The 15,206-nt window shown below is 41.5% G+C and overlaps 1 protein-coding gene and 1 non-coding gene across 2 annotated transcripts; one reads left to right on the top strand and one right to left on the bottom strand.

Moving 5' to 3' along the window:
* Window positions 1-12,205: 12,205 nt before the first annotated feature.
* On the bottom strand, window positions 12,206-13,497 carry LOC136543111 (uncharacterized). The gene is made up of 3 exons (XM_066535662.1): window positions 13,336-13,497; window positions 13,063-13,281; window positions 12,206-12,298 (listed from the first exon to the last, which is right to left on the bottom strand). The coding sequence occupies exons 1-3, from the start codon at window positions 13,495-13,497 to the stop codon at window positions 12,206-12,208; spliced, it is 474 nt and encodes a 157-aa protein (XP_066391759.1).
* Window positions 13,498-14,840: 1,343 nt separating this feature from the next.
* On the top strand, window positions 14,841-14,949 carry LOC136547650 (small nucleolar RNA R71). Its single transcript, XR_010781614.1, has one exon. It is a non-coding gene; the product is annotated as a small nucleolar RNA R71 (small nucleolar RNA).
* The last annotated feature ends 257 nt before the right edge of the window (window positions 14,950-15,206 follow it).

The following is a 15,206-nucleotide window of genomic DNA, read 5'->3' as shown; positions in this document are numbered from 1 at the left end:
GTTTTAGAACAAATATTAAATGCCTAGAAAAATAGCAATATAACCAAGATCAAATTACTGATGTCCAGAACAGTAAGAACAGAGGTAACACATGTTATAGCTCATAAGATTAAAGAACAGAACTACATGTAATATTGTTCAACAATAGAGAAAATGTCTAGCCAAATAATAATACAATGCTGAAAGTAATCGATACACTAATAACCCTAGACTGTCTTGTTTGTCTCACTACACCACTTTCTATCGTCGAGCATTTAATCCACACACGCAAGTGCAATCACACCCATGTACCTAAGTACTAGTAGATTCCGCAAATAAAAATATGAACCGAAAACCGAGAGGGGCAATGGGCAACTCATACCACTTTCTATCATCGAGCATTTAATCCACCCACGCAAGTGCAATCACACCCATGTACCTAAGTACTAGCAGATTCCGCAAATAAAAATATGAACCGAAAACTGAGAGGGGCAATGGGCAACTTATACCACATAGATTGTTCAAGCTCATTCATATGATCATATACACATATACACTGCTATGTGGTTCAAACAAAAAAAAGGAATTTGGGTTTGGATTTTGTTTACCGGATTGGCCACAAAAATCAAACCATAAGATGTTGAACCAAATTAAAATTATTTTGTATTGTTCTACATATGCACAAATATATATAAAAACAATTGTAGTCAAAAGAATATAGAAAACAAAAAAACAAAAATTAAAAATTTGAATTTTAAAACTTCAACTACAATTTTAGGGCATTAAATGACCTAAAATGAAAATGTTGTAAACATAAAAGTTGTATAACTCATCAACATGTACAACTTTTATTTTGGTCATCTTGTCATGTGACTTTGTTTGAATGATTCAAAATTTGAAATTCAAACAATTTCAACTTGAAACAATATTTTGAAAGAGTAAATGATTTCAGCTGAAAAACTCATGAATACCAAAGTTGTAGAACTCATCAATATGTACAACTTTTATTTTGATCATTTTTCATTTGACCAAATTTGAATAGTTGAAATTTTGAATTTCAATAAATGGCAACTTCAAATAAGATTTTGAAACCTTAAATCATTTCAACAATAAAAGTCGTGAACATAAAAGTTGTTGAACTCATAACTATCAACAACTTTTATTTTGATCATTTCTTCATGTGCCAAAGTATTAGTAAATATTGTTCACAAATTCATATATGACTCATAGTTTCATGAACTATACGAGAGACATGTTGATTTGTGAATAATATTTACTATCACTTTGTCAGATGAAGAAATGACCAAAATAAAAGTTATAGATCTTGATGAGTTATACAACTTTTGTATTCATCACTTTTTCAGCTGAAATAATTTCATGGTTGAAAATCTCGTTAGAACTTGTCATTTTTAAATTTGAAAATTGGAATTGCTCAAACTTTGTCAAATGAAAAGAATGACTAAATCAACACAGTAACTGGATAGGGCATGATTTTAGAAAATTTTAGGAAAAAAATCATCACATTTGAAGTTAGTATGAGAGAGAAAGACTAGTTACAAATTTTACCCAGAGATTAAAAAGAAAAATCACAACTGTTCATGATGATCAATGATGAACAAATGTGATTTCTCTTTTTAATCTGTGGCTAAAACTTGTAACTAGTTTTTCTCCCTCATACTAACTCCAAATGTGATGGTTTTTTCATAAAATTTTCTAAAATCAAGCTCTATTATTTTAGTCTAGTCATCTATCTTTGTCACTAATTTTGAACAATTCAAATTTTGAATTTCAGAAAATGACAACTTCAAACCTGATTTTCAACCAATAAATGATTTCAGTTGTAAAGGTGATGAGTATAAAATTTGTTGAACACATCACTATCTACAACTTTTATTTTGGTCATCTTTTTATTTGATAAAATTTGAACAGTTCAAATTTTGAATTTCAGAAAATGACAGCTTCAAACCTGATTTTCAACCACTAAATGATTTCAGCTGTAAAGGTGATAAATATAAAAATTGTTGAACACATTACTATCTACAACTTTTATTTTGGTCATCTTTTTAGTTGACAAAATTGGAACAGTTCAAATTTTGAATTTCAGAAAATGACAGCTTCAAACCTGATTTTGAACCACTAAATGATTTCAGGTGTAAAGGTGATGAATATAAAAGTTGTATAACTCGTCAAGATCTCCTACTTTTATTTTGGCCATTTCTTCATTTCATAAAGTGTTAAGCGATTTCATAAAGTTTTAGTAGTAATAGAGTGGATGTTAAAATAGATTTATCTGGATGTCGCAAAGGGTAGTCTCACACACATGCATAAATATAGTCTCACACATATACATAAATATATAGTCTTACACATATACATAAATATATAGTCTCACACGCATGCATAAACGAAGTCTTACAAACACACACTTACATAAATATTTCACGTTCAACAACTAGCTAGCCCGCTGTAACGACTTTCCCCTTGACACCTTTTCGTTCCCATGGCAATATGTCTTTGGGTAGGTTCTTTTCCACAACACTGATCTTCTTAGGAAAGTATATGAATAGTGGCATCTCATCGTAGTTATTGTAAGCTTCAACATCGTCCACGCCATCAACTCCGATAATGTTCTGTTTCCCGGAGACAACCACGTGCTTTGTCTTCTTCGGGGGGAGGTTACTTTGTGGGTCAGACATATAGAAAACTTGTGCGACATATGAAGTGAGCACCCAAGGGTCATCTTGGTAGCCTAGATTCTCGAGGTGCAGGACTCTCAATCTGATCTCATTCAGTTGATGTTGTTTGATCCAGCGGCATCAAAACAGGGCCACCGTTATATCCCTTCCATAGTCAAGTTCCCATATCTCTTCAATGATGCCAAAGTATTGGATCTTTCGCCCCAATCCATTGAGAGCCTCTATTCGAATGCCGTTGTTTTGGTTCACATATTTACTATACTTTGCGTGGGTATAGTATATATACCCATTGATGTCATAAGCATTCCAAGATGTCTCTTATCTTGATGGCCCCTCTGCCAACCTACTGATGGTAATAGAGTCTATGGTTTCTCCAGGTGGTATGTTTTGGTCCTTCAACCATGTAGTTAGTTGTTGCTTATGCTATTTCATGTCCCAATCATCCGAACGACCATTTCTCTCTACCATAGTGATAGCCAAGTGTTCATCAATGTACGGTTGCATTAGTTGTGTACTCTGCAAGATACTATAATGTGCCCGACTCACCTCTTTGTAATCATGGTCGATGAACACTTTTATACCACTGATGCCCTTCCCAGCCAGCCTACCCTTGTGACGAGAATCGGGTTTACCAATCCCTTTCTGTACTTTTAGGTACTCTTCAGTACTGTAACCCTCTATCATGGATCCCTCTGGGTATGCTCGATTATGCACGTATAGACTTAGAACCGACATGAACCGCTCGTAGGACCACATTTCATGCAAGTGACAAGGGCCCAGCGCCTGTATCTAATGAACCATGTGAATCATGATATGTGACATTATATAAAAAAAGCATGAGGTAAATACATCTCTAGTTGGTTTTGTGTCTCCACTATAAATTCATGTAGGTCACTCAGCTCTTGCTTGCCAATCGTCTTCTGTGAGATCTTCAAAAAGAAGTATCACATGTGGGTGATGGACATTTTCAAGAACTCTAGCTTTATAGCCAAAATTGCAATAGGTAGAAACACTGTCATCATCACATGACAATCGTGAGCCTTGCAGTGTGTTATTGACAAGTCCTTCATCGACACTAGCTTCTTAACATTTGCTGAAAACCCAGTCAGGACTTTGACCCCCCTCAGGAAAGTGCATATAGCTCTCTTCTCGTCTGGTGTTAGGTTGAAGCACACCACGGGCAGAGTATATTTTCCATTAGCCTCAGGTACCGGGTGAAGCTGTGGCATCATGTTTAGCTACACCATGTCTTTCCGTGCTTTGAGACCATCCTTTGACTTGCTTGTGTCCATCAAGGTAGCAATGAGACTCTCAAAGACATTCTTCTGCACATGCATAGCATCAATGGCATGGGGGACCTCCAAGTCTGGCCAATAAGGTAGATACTAAAAGAAGATCGATTGTTTCTTGAAAGGTACGCCTTCGACAGGAGATGTGCTTCTATCTCTGTTCGTCCCATCCGGATTCTTCTTTCCATAGACGACGCGTATGTTTTTCACCATTCTATACATGTGTTCTCCGATATGACGTCTCTTCGGAGGGGGTTCAATCTCCGGGGTCTTGTCATAAAATCTAAAGAATAATTTGTTGCGGTACTTATGACTTGTCTTTAAGAAGCATCGGTTCCTTAGGTAAACTATCTTCTTGGATGCATCCAGGTACACCCATGTAGTACCATCCAAGCAAACCAAGCATCATGTCTTCCCTTTGATCTATCCAGACAAAGCAAATAGCGTAGGGTAATCATTGGTAGTAACAAATATTATTGCTCTACATATGAAGTCCTCCTTTCGGAACGCATCGTACATCGGCTCCCCATGCCTCCATAGCCTCTCCATTTCTTGCATCAAAGGCTCGAGGAACATGTCTATATCAATGCCTGGTTGTTTAGGGCCAGAAATAAGAATAGTGAGGAGAAGGTACTTTCTCTTCTGACATAACCACATTGGGATGTTGTACATGGTCAAGATCACTGGCCAAGTGCTGTGGTCGCTCATCCTCTCATTAAAGGGATTCATTCCATTTGTGCTCAAGCCAAATCGTACATTCCTTGGGTCATCGCTAAATTCTTTGTGCTTCACATCAAACCTTTGCCACTGACTACAATCAGCCGGGTGTGCAATCTTATCATCATCCACCTTGTGCTCATCATCCCACCATGTCATGAGTGCGGCTTCTTTAGGGTTTAGGAAGATACGTCTCAAGCGGTCGGTCACTGGCAGGTACCACATTACCAAGGTAAGAATTCTTCCTGCTTTGCATCATTGCCTAATGGAGTGTCCTTTAGGGGCTGAGATTCTTGTATCACCTTTTTTGTACCCTTCTTATTCCTCTTTTTTCCCCATGGAGGCTTCGTCCCCACCGTAAAAGTTATTGTTCTTGTACCAACTAGCCCCACACCGGGGACATTTATCTAGTTACTTGAATGTTTCATCACAAAAAAGTATACAGTGGTTGGGGCATGCATGGATTTTTTCAACCATTGATGCCCATCACCCAACCTAAATATGGTAACTACAACCCCCCCCAATTAAGTGAATGTTACGTGTGTCATTTGCTCTGCTCCATAACTTGGCATAAAATTTATAGGGTACCTTGTGTTTGAGAACCGATGGACCATGGTGGTGTCAAATCCTACTATCACACTCGAGCTCTTTTCAGAATGAAAGCTTAGTTGTGCTTGATACGATGCTTGGTGGTGCCTTTTGGGCTCATGAATCTTATATGTAGGTCTGATTTTTTTAACCTAGTGTCGGTGCAGAAAGTGACCAATACGTAAATATTTGTAGTTTTGCCGTACGTTGTGATCAGAGGTGGCCTAACACTCAATGACACAGGGTTTATACTAGTTCAGGCAATGTGCCCTACGTCCAGTTTGAGTCAGTCGATGACTTTATTCTTGAGCCCAGGTGCTCGAAGTCTGCAGTGGGGTTACAAATAAGAAGGAGAAAGATAGGGTGTCCGGTCGGCTCCGGTCGGAAGGGCTGAGAGCGACAGGAGCTCCACAATGAGATAAGTGTTCAAGCGTGTGCTTGAGGTCTGAACCTGGCTGTTCTGTGGTTGTGATCTAGTGAACTTGATCGATCTAATGAATCTAAGGGGACTTTTATCAGCCTAGATCAACTTGGTCTATTGGGAGAGAGTGCATCCCCTTTTATAGATGAAGAGGATGGCCTTACAGGTGAGAGGGAGAGAGTATGAATGCTTCTAAGCCTTGTTGCCCACGTCGATAGGTACAAGATGATGGTAGGCGCCCACAACACTGTTGGGTGTTAGATGCACATGGGAGGTTCCGTCGTCTTGTTCGGGTATGGCAGATGTTAGTATTTGATATACTGTTGATGCCCAGAGGCATGTGAGGGGTTTTCATCATGTTCACTCGGTACGGTAATTCCGGCGCCCACAACACTGTCGATGTCCAGAGGCATGTGGGGGAGCCTTACCGTATTGGAGTCAATGGCACCCATAATACTTTAGAGGGAAATGTCGGCGCCTACAATACTGTTTGTGTTAAGGTGGTTGGAGAGTACTGTTCCATGCAGGGTACAGTCCCTGGTACCGTGGTTTGACTTGTGCGCCTCGCCTCGCTTTTCTCTGCACGTCTCCTGGTCCCTACCGAGCGGGCGTCCCCGATCGGTTGATCCTAGTCGGCTCTGATCGTGCCAACCGGAGAAGAGCAGTGAGCAGGGGCTAGGCATATCCCCGGTCAGAGAGTGCAGGGTCGGAGTCAGAAACAGTGCTTTTGGCTAGGCCTTCTGGTCGAAGAGGTCGTCCGGAGGCGGGCTGGCGATCGAAGCGAGTGCTCCGGTCAGAGAGGTGGGCCGGAGTCGGAAAAATGGCGATGTTCCTCCTCGGCCTAATCTTTCGGTCGGAGATTGGATCACTCCCCCGGCCTATCGCTCAGGTATTTGGGCCAGACCATGAGTTGCGTGCTGTTTGCTTGGGCCGGGCCTTTGTGGGGAAGCCGATCTGCGAGGGACCTTGGGTTTATAAACCCGACACCTAGCTTGATGCAAAAATAGAACTAGCCGATGACAAATAATGTTGCATGGTAGATGATTGATGGCGTGCCTAGTTTATACTCCCTTTACCTCATAAAAATACAATTCTAACATAGTGTCAAGTGAAACCATGTTAAGTTTTAATCAAACATATAAACTCTAATATTTATAACTACAAGTTTATAGTTGTAGGTATAGACGTTGAGATTTTTATATAAACTTAGTTAAATTTGAAATACTCCATCCATCTACAAAAGAATGCAACTCTAACACCATGTCAAGTTAAAATATCTTGAGTTTGATTAAATATAAATAAAAACATCAATATTTGAAATATTATATAAGTATGATTAGAATTATCATGAGTTATATTTTTTGTACTATACTTATTCGATGTTATAAATATTAATATTTCTTTTAGCGAGCCCCCAACCCTTCCCCGACCCTGAAGCACCCAAACCCACTGCCGTCGGCCGCCCCCACGGGGCAGGCGCCCCTCTCTCCCTCTCCCTCCCCCTCCCCCTCCCCTTCCACCACCCTCCCCTCCCCCAACCTCCCTGATGAAGCCACCTCGTAGGATGCATCGGCTGAGGAGGCCAACCCTAGCCCAACCGTGAGCTCCCCAACGCCGCCACCATGGCACCATCAACGTACCCCTCCCTCCCCCCCCCTCCCCCTCTCCCCCCCGCCGATGCCACCTCGTGGACTCCCTCCTTGTCCCAGTCCCAGCCACTGCCGCTGCGGCCACCACGCCAAGTTCCGCGGCCGTGGTCGACCCAGGGATGCACACGGACTTCGGATCTAATGGCCACGAGTCCTTTGTGGCCCCATCGACGCAACAACCAATGAGCCCATCTAGGCCATGTTCGATGGATTCCAACGTGGACGACGATGGCCAGGAAGGTGGTGGGCCCTTCGTGCAGCAGTCTTGGACGGCGATGGAGGTCCCCCCGGTGCCCTGCTTGCTGTGGCAGCACCAGCCAGCACCAGGAAGCCCCGGTGGAAAGGGATCTCATGTAGTGCAGCCCGCCCCTGGGTCCGCGCCCTCTGAAGTCACCCTTGCATTCGCTGTCGACCCCCTCGATGTCTTCCTCATCGACCCATCAGGGCCTTGAGACAATGGGCGCCAGACCAATAACAGTAGCTCGTCCCCGAGGCCATCGTCCTCCCTCTTCCCCAACACCACTCCCTTCTAGCCTGTGGGAATTCGGCAGGGCGCTCCAAGGCCCGTTGCTGGGCAGACGATGACCTTGGCAACTCTAACGTGGAGGCATCACCGTCCGTCCACCCAACCACCTACCTCAACATGGTTCTTCATGAGCCGTAGGCACCAAGGACATCACCGCTACTTGTGAGAGAGCGGCCATGCTCCATCATCATTGTTGGCGCTAGCGGTCGCGTAGTAGATCAGGCGTGCGCAGGCCATCGACGCAAGCGCAATCTGCCACACCCGCAACACATTCACGGACTTCTTGTCCGTGGCAAGGAAGCGGCGGCCGGACATGAAGTTCATAGGTGGCCTGGTCCATGCTCCGACGCTCGCTAGCGCATCTTTGCTCTGGACACTGACGGCTAGCGTGAGGTCCTATCGTAGGGGTCATCATGCAGCGCAAGTGGGTCACGCCCCACCCGCGCTGCATTTTTGGTGAACCATCACCCCCACCTGCTACCCGGTAGACCTATGGGGGAAGTGCTTCAACTGTCTCTCCTCCGTGCATAGGTTGGCAACATGTCGGCTGCCTTCATGCTGCCTTCGATGCAAGGGGTTTGGACACCTCCATGGGACTACAAGCGGTGGTGGATGTTACCTCCTTCTGCCTCCAGCACATCTGGTGCAACAAAAGGCCGGCAACGACGACCTGACCGAGAGCATACCTTAGGCACCCAGCCATGTACCCATAGTGACACGCTGACCTCGGCTAGAGCTATGCCTGGTGCAGCTGCAACTGTGTCGGATGCGTGTACGCGTGGCGGTAGTGGCCACCGACGTCGGAGGCGTCGGAGACGTCGACGACGACTGAAGGGGGACGACACTACCGTGGCTACGAGTGTCGTTACCACTGATAGTCATGGGTGGTTGTTGACATTCCTTAGCATCACTACTAAGAACAGGGTTGAATCTAGTCCTCGGCAACGGCGCCAGAAATGCTTGTTGATATTTATTAACTTGTCACTTGTTTTAATAGCCACCTATTATAAACCTATACCTCCTGACATTACTTTACTAGGTTGTCATCCCTAGTGATGATGCTAGAGATACTTGTGGGCACTACCTAGCATTACTAGTAGAATAACTCCAAGTAGTTCTTTATTAATTTATGTGACTAGAAAGAATATATATGAATGAAAAGGGATATGCAAGCGCACAGGTAATATACTATTGTAGCACTTCACCCAGGAGTATTTTAGGTATCAGTATTTATATTTTTACCACAGGGAAGGTCTAGCATGGACAATTATTGATAACTTATATTATTGATGGAGAAGTAAACCATAACCAATATTCTACTCTTAATAGGGGTAAGTCATAGGATAAGATATATATATATATATATATATATATATATATATATATATATATATATATATATATATATATGAGAAGTATTGATCAATGATAATGATAAATCACTTAGAGTACTCCTTTCTATGGCATTAGCATGGTCAGGTAGAATATTAGAGGAATAATTCCTAAGTCATTCTTAATTATAAGTCAAAGCATACATTGATTAGTGCAATTACACCTAATAGTCACTGCTAAGATCATCTTTATATCTACACATAAGGGATATTACTAAGGGAGATTAAGAACAGAGTTTGTCCCCCTTTGTAACCAGATCCACGTGCTACCTACATCAGGGAGTGTACTACAAAGGACTCAACGGGAGTGTCACGTCCGCGATCTACCACATGACCCAGAATATTGGGTGTATCCGTAGGTAAACAATGTATAAGCACCACGCTTACACAATGTCGACCACCCACCCATGGATCCTTAGGGTGAGCGCTATACGAACATATGCATGAATATGATGATAATCCAACTATACTAGGTATATGATCAAAGTAGACGATGAACATTATAACAAAGAATATGAATAAGATGAATAATAATATTGTCATAACAATTGTAGCAAGTATATAAAAGTAATGGAGATACAAAAGAGAGAGGGGGTACAAAGATTATACCGAACCACGCTCTTGACACGATCAGGAATCTAAGTGAATCCTGCTTGCCTCCCTCTAGACCTAGCCTAACTAGCTATGCCCTAGAATATGCTAGAGCTCTGAGGATGATTAGGGTTTTTATCTTCTCAAATGACTTGATGCCTTTAGGGGGGCAGGGGCTGATTATATAGCCCAGAGCGTCCAACGTGAGCCCTTAGATCAAACCGACTTAAGAAATGACGTAGATGCAACCTAGGAGGCAGTGGAGAACCAACATCGCAATGTAGTGGCTGACAGGTGGGCCTAGGGGCCGGTCGGCCTAGAGGTGGGGCTGGTAGGCCGACCAGCCCCACCTGGTAGCCTCTGCCTCTCTGCCTCAGTGTGGTGTCTTCTGGTGTCCTCTAGAACCTTCTAGTGTTCGTTTCACGGTGGATAAACGCAATTAAATCTGACATGTAGGTCCACCTTGATAGTTTTCTGAATAAACGCTGCATAAATTACAGATTCACTAAAACTCATGGAATTTATTAGTTTAAACCCCTAAACTTTTGTTGGTGATCTCAATTGTGCCCTTATACATGTTGTATTGATGGTTTATAATGGTTGCTAACTACCATCAATAAACTTCTCCAAGCTTAACCTTTGCTAGTCCCTTAGCAAAGCTAAACTCAGCAAAATGGATCAGGAGTTGCTTCAATGCTCTCACTCCTCAAAAGTACACGTGCGTTCAAACAAGAATTCTCCTCCAGATTAAAATAAACTGATCTGACTTTCAAACTTACCAATATTACCTTCAACTATGGGGCTCCTTAGCCTTCACTTGGGTCTTGAGCAATTGAAAGACAGAATAATCAAGTCAAGCACTATGTCTCAAGTTCTTTGCTCAACCATTATTCCAGAGTTTTTATTGGTTTTCAAAATAAAACTCATTGCTTCCATTGTATGACACTCTCAAGTCTCTCAATATATGTGGTATTTGTGGATCCTCACCAAGGCAATAATAAAATTATGCCTTTCTCTTCCTACAACTAAGGCTTATGTGGAGCTCATATGAGTGGAGATAGCATGAAAGAGCATACTTACAATACATATATTATAAAGTCAAACCTCGGATCCAAAGAGAGTTAAGTCATACAATCAAATCAAGATGTGCATGTGTGTGGATGTATATGGTGGCTAACCTAATTCTACTTTGCTCCTAGAAAACATATATCTCTTTTGAAACTTGGAAACAACTTTGCAAGAAAACATGGGCTATCTTATTTATCTCTTCTTCTTTTTTCAGGCGGGTATCGAAGTACCCATTGTTTTATAGATCTTGGACACTTGTCCATTTTCTTTTTCAACACTTTTTTCCTCTCTTTTTTCTTTTTTTTTCTTCTTTTCATGAATAACTTTTGCATAACCTCATGCTTCTTTTGACTGCAGCAAAACTTTTGAGAGATAGCAACAAGAATTTAGAGCATTTTATTTGGTGGATATGTTATAGGGTATATTTTTTGTGTTCACTCCTAGTGTAAGAGTAAAATATTTTTAGGTGGATCTAGATAGAATGACATGTTGTTGCGCCTACCCTCAGTGTAGGAGTAGTGCATATGTAGGTGGTGTGTACATGATCTTGATTTTAAGAGCATGACAAACCTCTCATAAGGGTCAACAAAGCTTAACTAAACTCAATGCAATGCAAGCAGCATATATGTGAAAGTTTTTCTAATCTAAATACCATATATGGCTCTGGTAGGAATTCAAGCTTTGTCATATAAGGAACTCATCATGTAGATTTTTTATTGTTTTTTTCAAAAGATAAATCTCTGGAACTCTAGTATCACTAGGAACAAGGTAAACAGCAGCTCAGACCTGCTCATATCATATTTGTCAATTACCTAGACTTAGATCAAGCATATGCTACCCATGAGTTTCAAGTTCAGAGTAAATTCTTATATCAAATCAGTCGTATAAAAAATCGGGAGAATTCAAGGCTAAAAACTAGGTACCTAAAAGGAATTACAACAGAGCAACTATTCATCATTTCCATTTCAAGAGATTATCTTCATAGTCCTTTTTATTCAGATCTTAAAAACAGAAAACTAGACACACACTTTTATTTCATTTTCTCACTTTTTTTAGATCACACCTTTCTAATATATATATATATATGTAAGACAAAGATAAATTTTTATTTTGCTTTTAGTTATGCATCTCTTTTTTTAACAAATGTAGAGCAAACTTAAGGATAACAAAAGGGAAGAAATACTTAGCTAGATACATAGGGAATGCTCCTCCCCCAAGCTAGATGTTGTCGTGGTCGAATGTTGAAAGTTAAGTGATCCTTCTCAGAGCATGTTTGTTAGCGGTTGTCCTTCACCTATCCGGAAATTGATTCGGGAAGATGTACTTTGGGTGGAGTGAGATGAAGATGACCGGGTGAACTTGCTCTTGATCATATGTTCCATTCTGCAAAATAACAACAAGAACACCAAAACTCGTGGCACGGATTAGGATAAGGAGTTAGCGGTCCACCATTTGAAGATTAGTTGTTCTTGAGGTTTAGAAATATTTTTGAAGCGATAGAATTCTAGCAGGATGTCTATCTAGTATTTTTAGATTTTCTATTTTATGATATGCAGAACAGAAAACATGTATGCATAGTATTTTTAATTTTTATGCCACCATAGTGAATATTCCCATGGGTTTTTACACACCGTAGATTTATTCACATGGGGCTTTATGATGCAATGATGAAATATAGTCATGAAACTTTTTATCTTTCTTTTATTAACACAATGTAAATGCAGAGAAGTAAATATGTTAAAGTGAAAAATAGTTTATGCAATGCTAGAAAGTAAATATGGATAACTACCGTTGTTACCTCATGGTGAGGGTTCAGATTTTTAAGTCCTTCGGACAGGACTTGACTAGAGAGAAGTTCTTTATTCCTTGGGTGCATCATCTGGTCTCAGCGGTGGAGACCCAAATGGCTGCACATCTTATGATGGTGACTCTGATGATGATGTCACCTTTTCTTTCCACACCTACTTGGACTGTGGACTTGTCTTAGGCAGAGTAGGTTCATCTATCCTAGGCGCTTTAGGTTCTTCATCTTCCCATTCATTCCATCGGGGTTGGTTCCTTTGACGTTGGGATGATCGACGTCTCCTCCTAGAGCGGCTCTTCTTGGGCTATTCATAAGTAGTATAACTATTAAAATAACAGCGTACCTTGTCTCCAGGGAATTGGAAGTGGACTTGTCCAGATCCGACGTAGATGATTGCATTGGTGGTGTTGAGGAAAGGTCTACCAAGGATGATGGGTGCATCGTCTTCTTCTCCCATGTCCAGGACCATGAAATCGGCAGGGGCATAGTGATCTTGCATTCTTACCATAATGTCCCTCGCTATTCCCTTAGGGAATCGGATTGATTTGTCCACCATCTGCAACTGCATATATGTAGGGAACAAAGGTTCATTACCAAATAAATATTCATACGTTACCTTGGACATTATATTGATGCCTGATCCAATGTCGCAGAAGGTCTTATGGAAGATTCTTTTTCCAATGGTACACTCAATCGTTGGTACACCTGGATCATCCTTCTTAGCAAGGAATGGTGAAGCAAGGAGGTGGTCGTACTCAGATCGAAGTATGTTGATCATGTTGACCGTTTCTTCTTGTGGCTGACTGGTCTTGTTCTTCCTCCTTCTTCGGTTGTTCTTCTTCTTGGTCACTATTGTCTCTTCGGGCAGGTATGCCTTTTGTGGATGACAGGAGATTGCAAGATGTGGTTCTTGAAAGAGAACTTCTCCTTTTTATCCTTGATCGTGAAATAGATCTTGGCACTACCCGCGTAGATGATGGCTTTTTCGGTGCTCAAGAATGGTCGGCCTAGGATGGGTGCCCTTTCATCTCCACCTATTTCCAAAACCACAAAGTCTACGGGAATATATGATTGTCCTACTCGAATGATGGCATCTTCAAGAACTCCCTTAGGGTAGCAGAGTGACTGATCTGCAAGCTGCAAATGTATATTTGTGTCCTACAAAGTATCTTTATTAATTTTATCATAGATTACCTTAGGCATGATGTTGACACTTGCTCCAAAGTCACAGACAACTTCCTAGAAGATGTAAGGTCCAATGGCGATAGGTATGATAGGTCTTCCTAGATCACCTTTCTTGTTGGGTAGGGTGTAATCTATCCACCTTCCCTCTGATAGTTGCATGTAGTAGAAAGCAAAATTGTGAATATCGACAAGATTTGCAGTTTCTAGATCTTCCAGCTGCCCTAGAATCTTACCTTTGTTGAACGGAGGAACAGCAGCCGCCAGCTGAGCTATTTATGATTCTATCATTTTATTAAAGCTATGCTGATTCTTAATGGTAGAAGCAAAGCTATCCATTCTGTTACTTATATATTCTAGAATTTTATCATTGGCAGCTACCTTCTTAGATAATCCTTCCATAAGTCTAGATTGGCTAGCAATTAATTCTCTCAAGGGTGGTTGATTGAAATTATTATAATTATTACCTTGAGGGTTACCTTGATAGTTACCTTGTAGTTCAGCCTCTGTTGCTAGTTCCATCCTTGATTCTATTGAGGACGATAGTAGTTGTTGTTGACAAAGTTCACATCCTCTTAGGTTTTAGGACAATTGTTCCCTGAATGTCTAGTGTTGCCACATACTTCACACGTCATGTGTGAATCATGAATGTGCATGACTTCTTATTTTTCATTAGCTCGGTCTTCGAGCTTCTTCGTTAGTAGATCCATCTTGGTAGATAGCATGTCTACCTCCTTGAGTTGATGCATACCTCCACCTCTCTTGCGGGTTTGAACATGTTCTTCATTCCAGCCTTAGTTGGAGGCCATCTTCTCCACAAGAGTGGTCACAGCTCGAAGTGTAAGTGACAAGAATGCACCTCCAGCAGCAGCATCCATGGTCTCACGGGTATTGTTGGTCAACCCATGGTAGAACGTCTGCATGAGTAGCTAATTCTCCATCCCATGATGAGGACGTTCTGATGTATAGTCTTGAAAGCGTTCCCATGCCTTAGGGACAGATTCATCATGTTGCTGTTAAAAACTTGAAATTCTCCCACGCAGAGCATTGGTCTTGCCCGTGAGAAAGAACTTTGCTAGGAAGGCAGTGGAGCAGTTATCCCATGTAGTGTTTCTGTCTTTGTTGGAGTAGAACCACTGCTTCGCCTTCCCCAAAAGTGAAAATGGGAATAGGCAAAGTAGTGTGGCGTCCTTGGTTACTCTCTTGATGGTGAAAGTAGCGCAGTTCTCTAGAAAGTGTTGGAGATGTGCACTCGCATCTTCATGTGCCTTTCCACAAAATTGGATCGCTTGCACCATGTTGATG

Source organism: Miscanthus floridulus, chromosome 3 (assembly GCF_019320115.1).
Source record: "Miscanthus floridulus cultivar M001 chromosome 3, ASM1932011v1, whole genome shotgun sequence".
Taxonomy (NCBI): domain Eukaryota; kingdom Viridiplantae; phylum Streptophyta; class Magnoliopsida; order Poales; family Poaceae; genus Miscanthus; species Miscanthus floridulus.
Note: the sequence above shows the minus strand (reverse complement) of the source record. Positions and strands in the feature narration are given on the sequence as shown.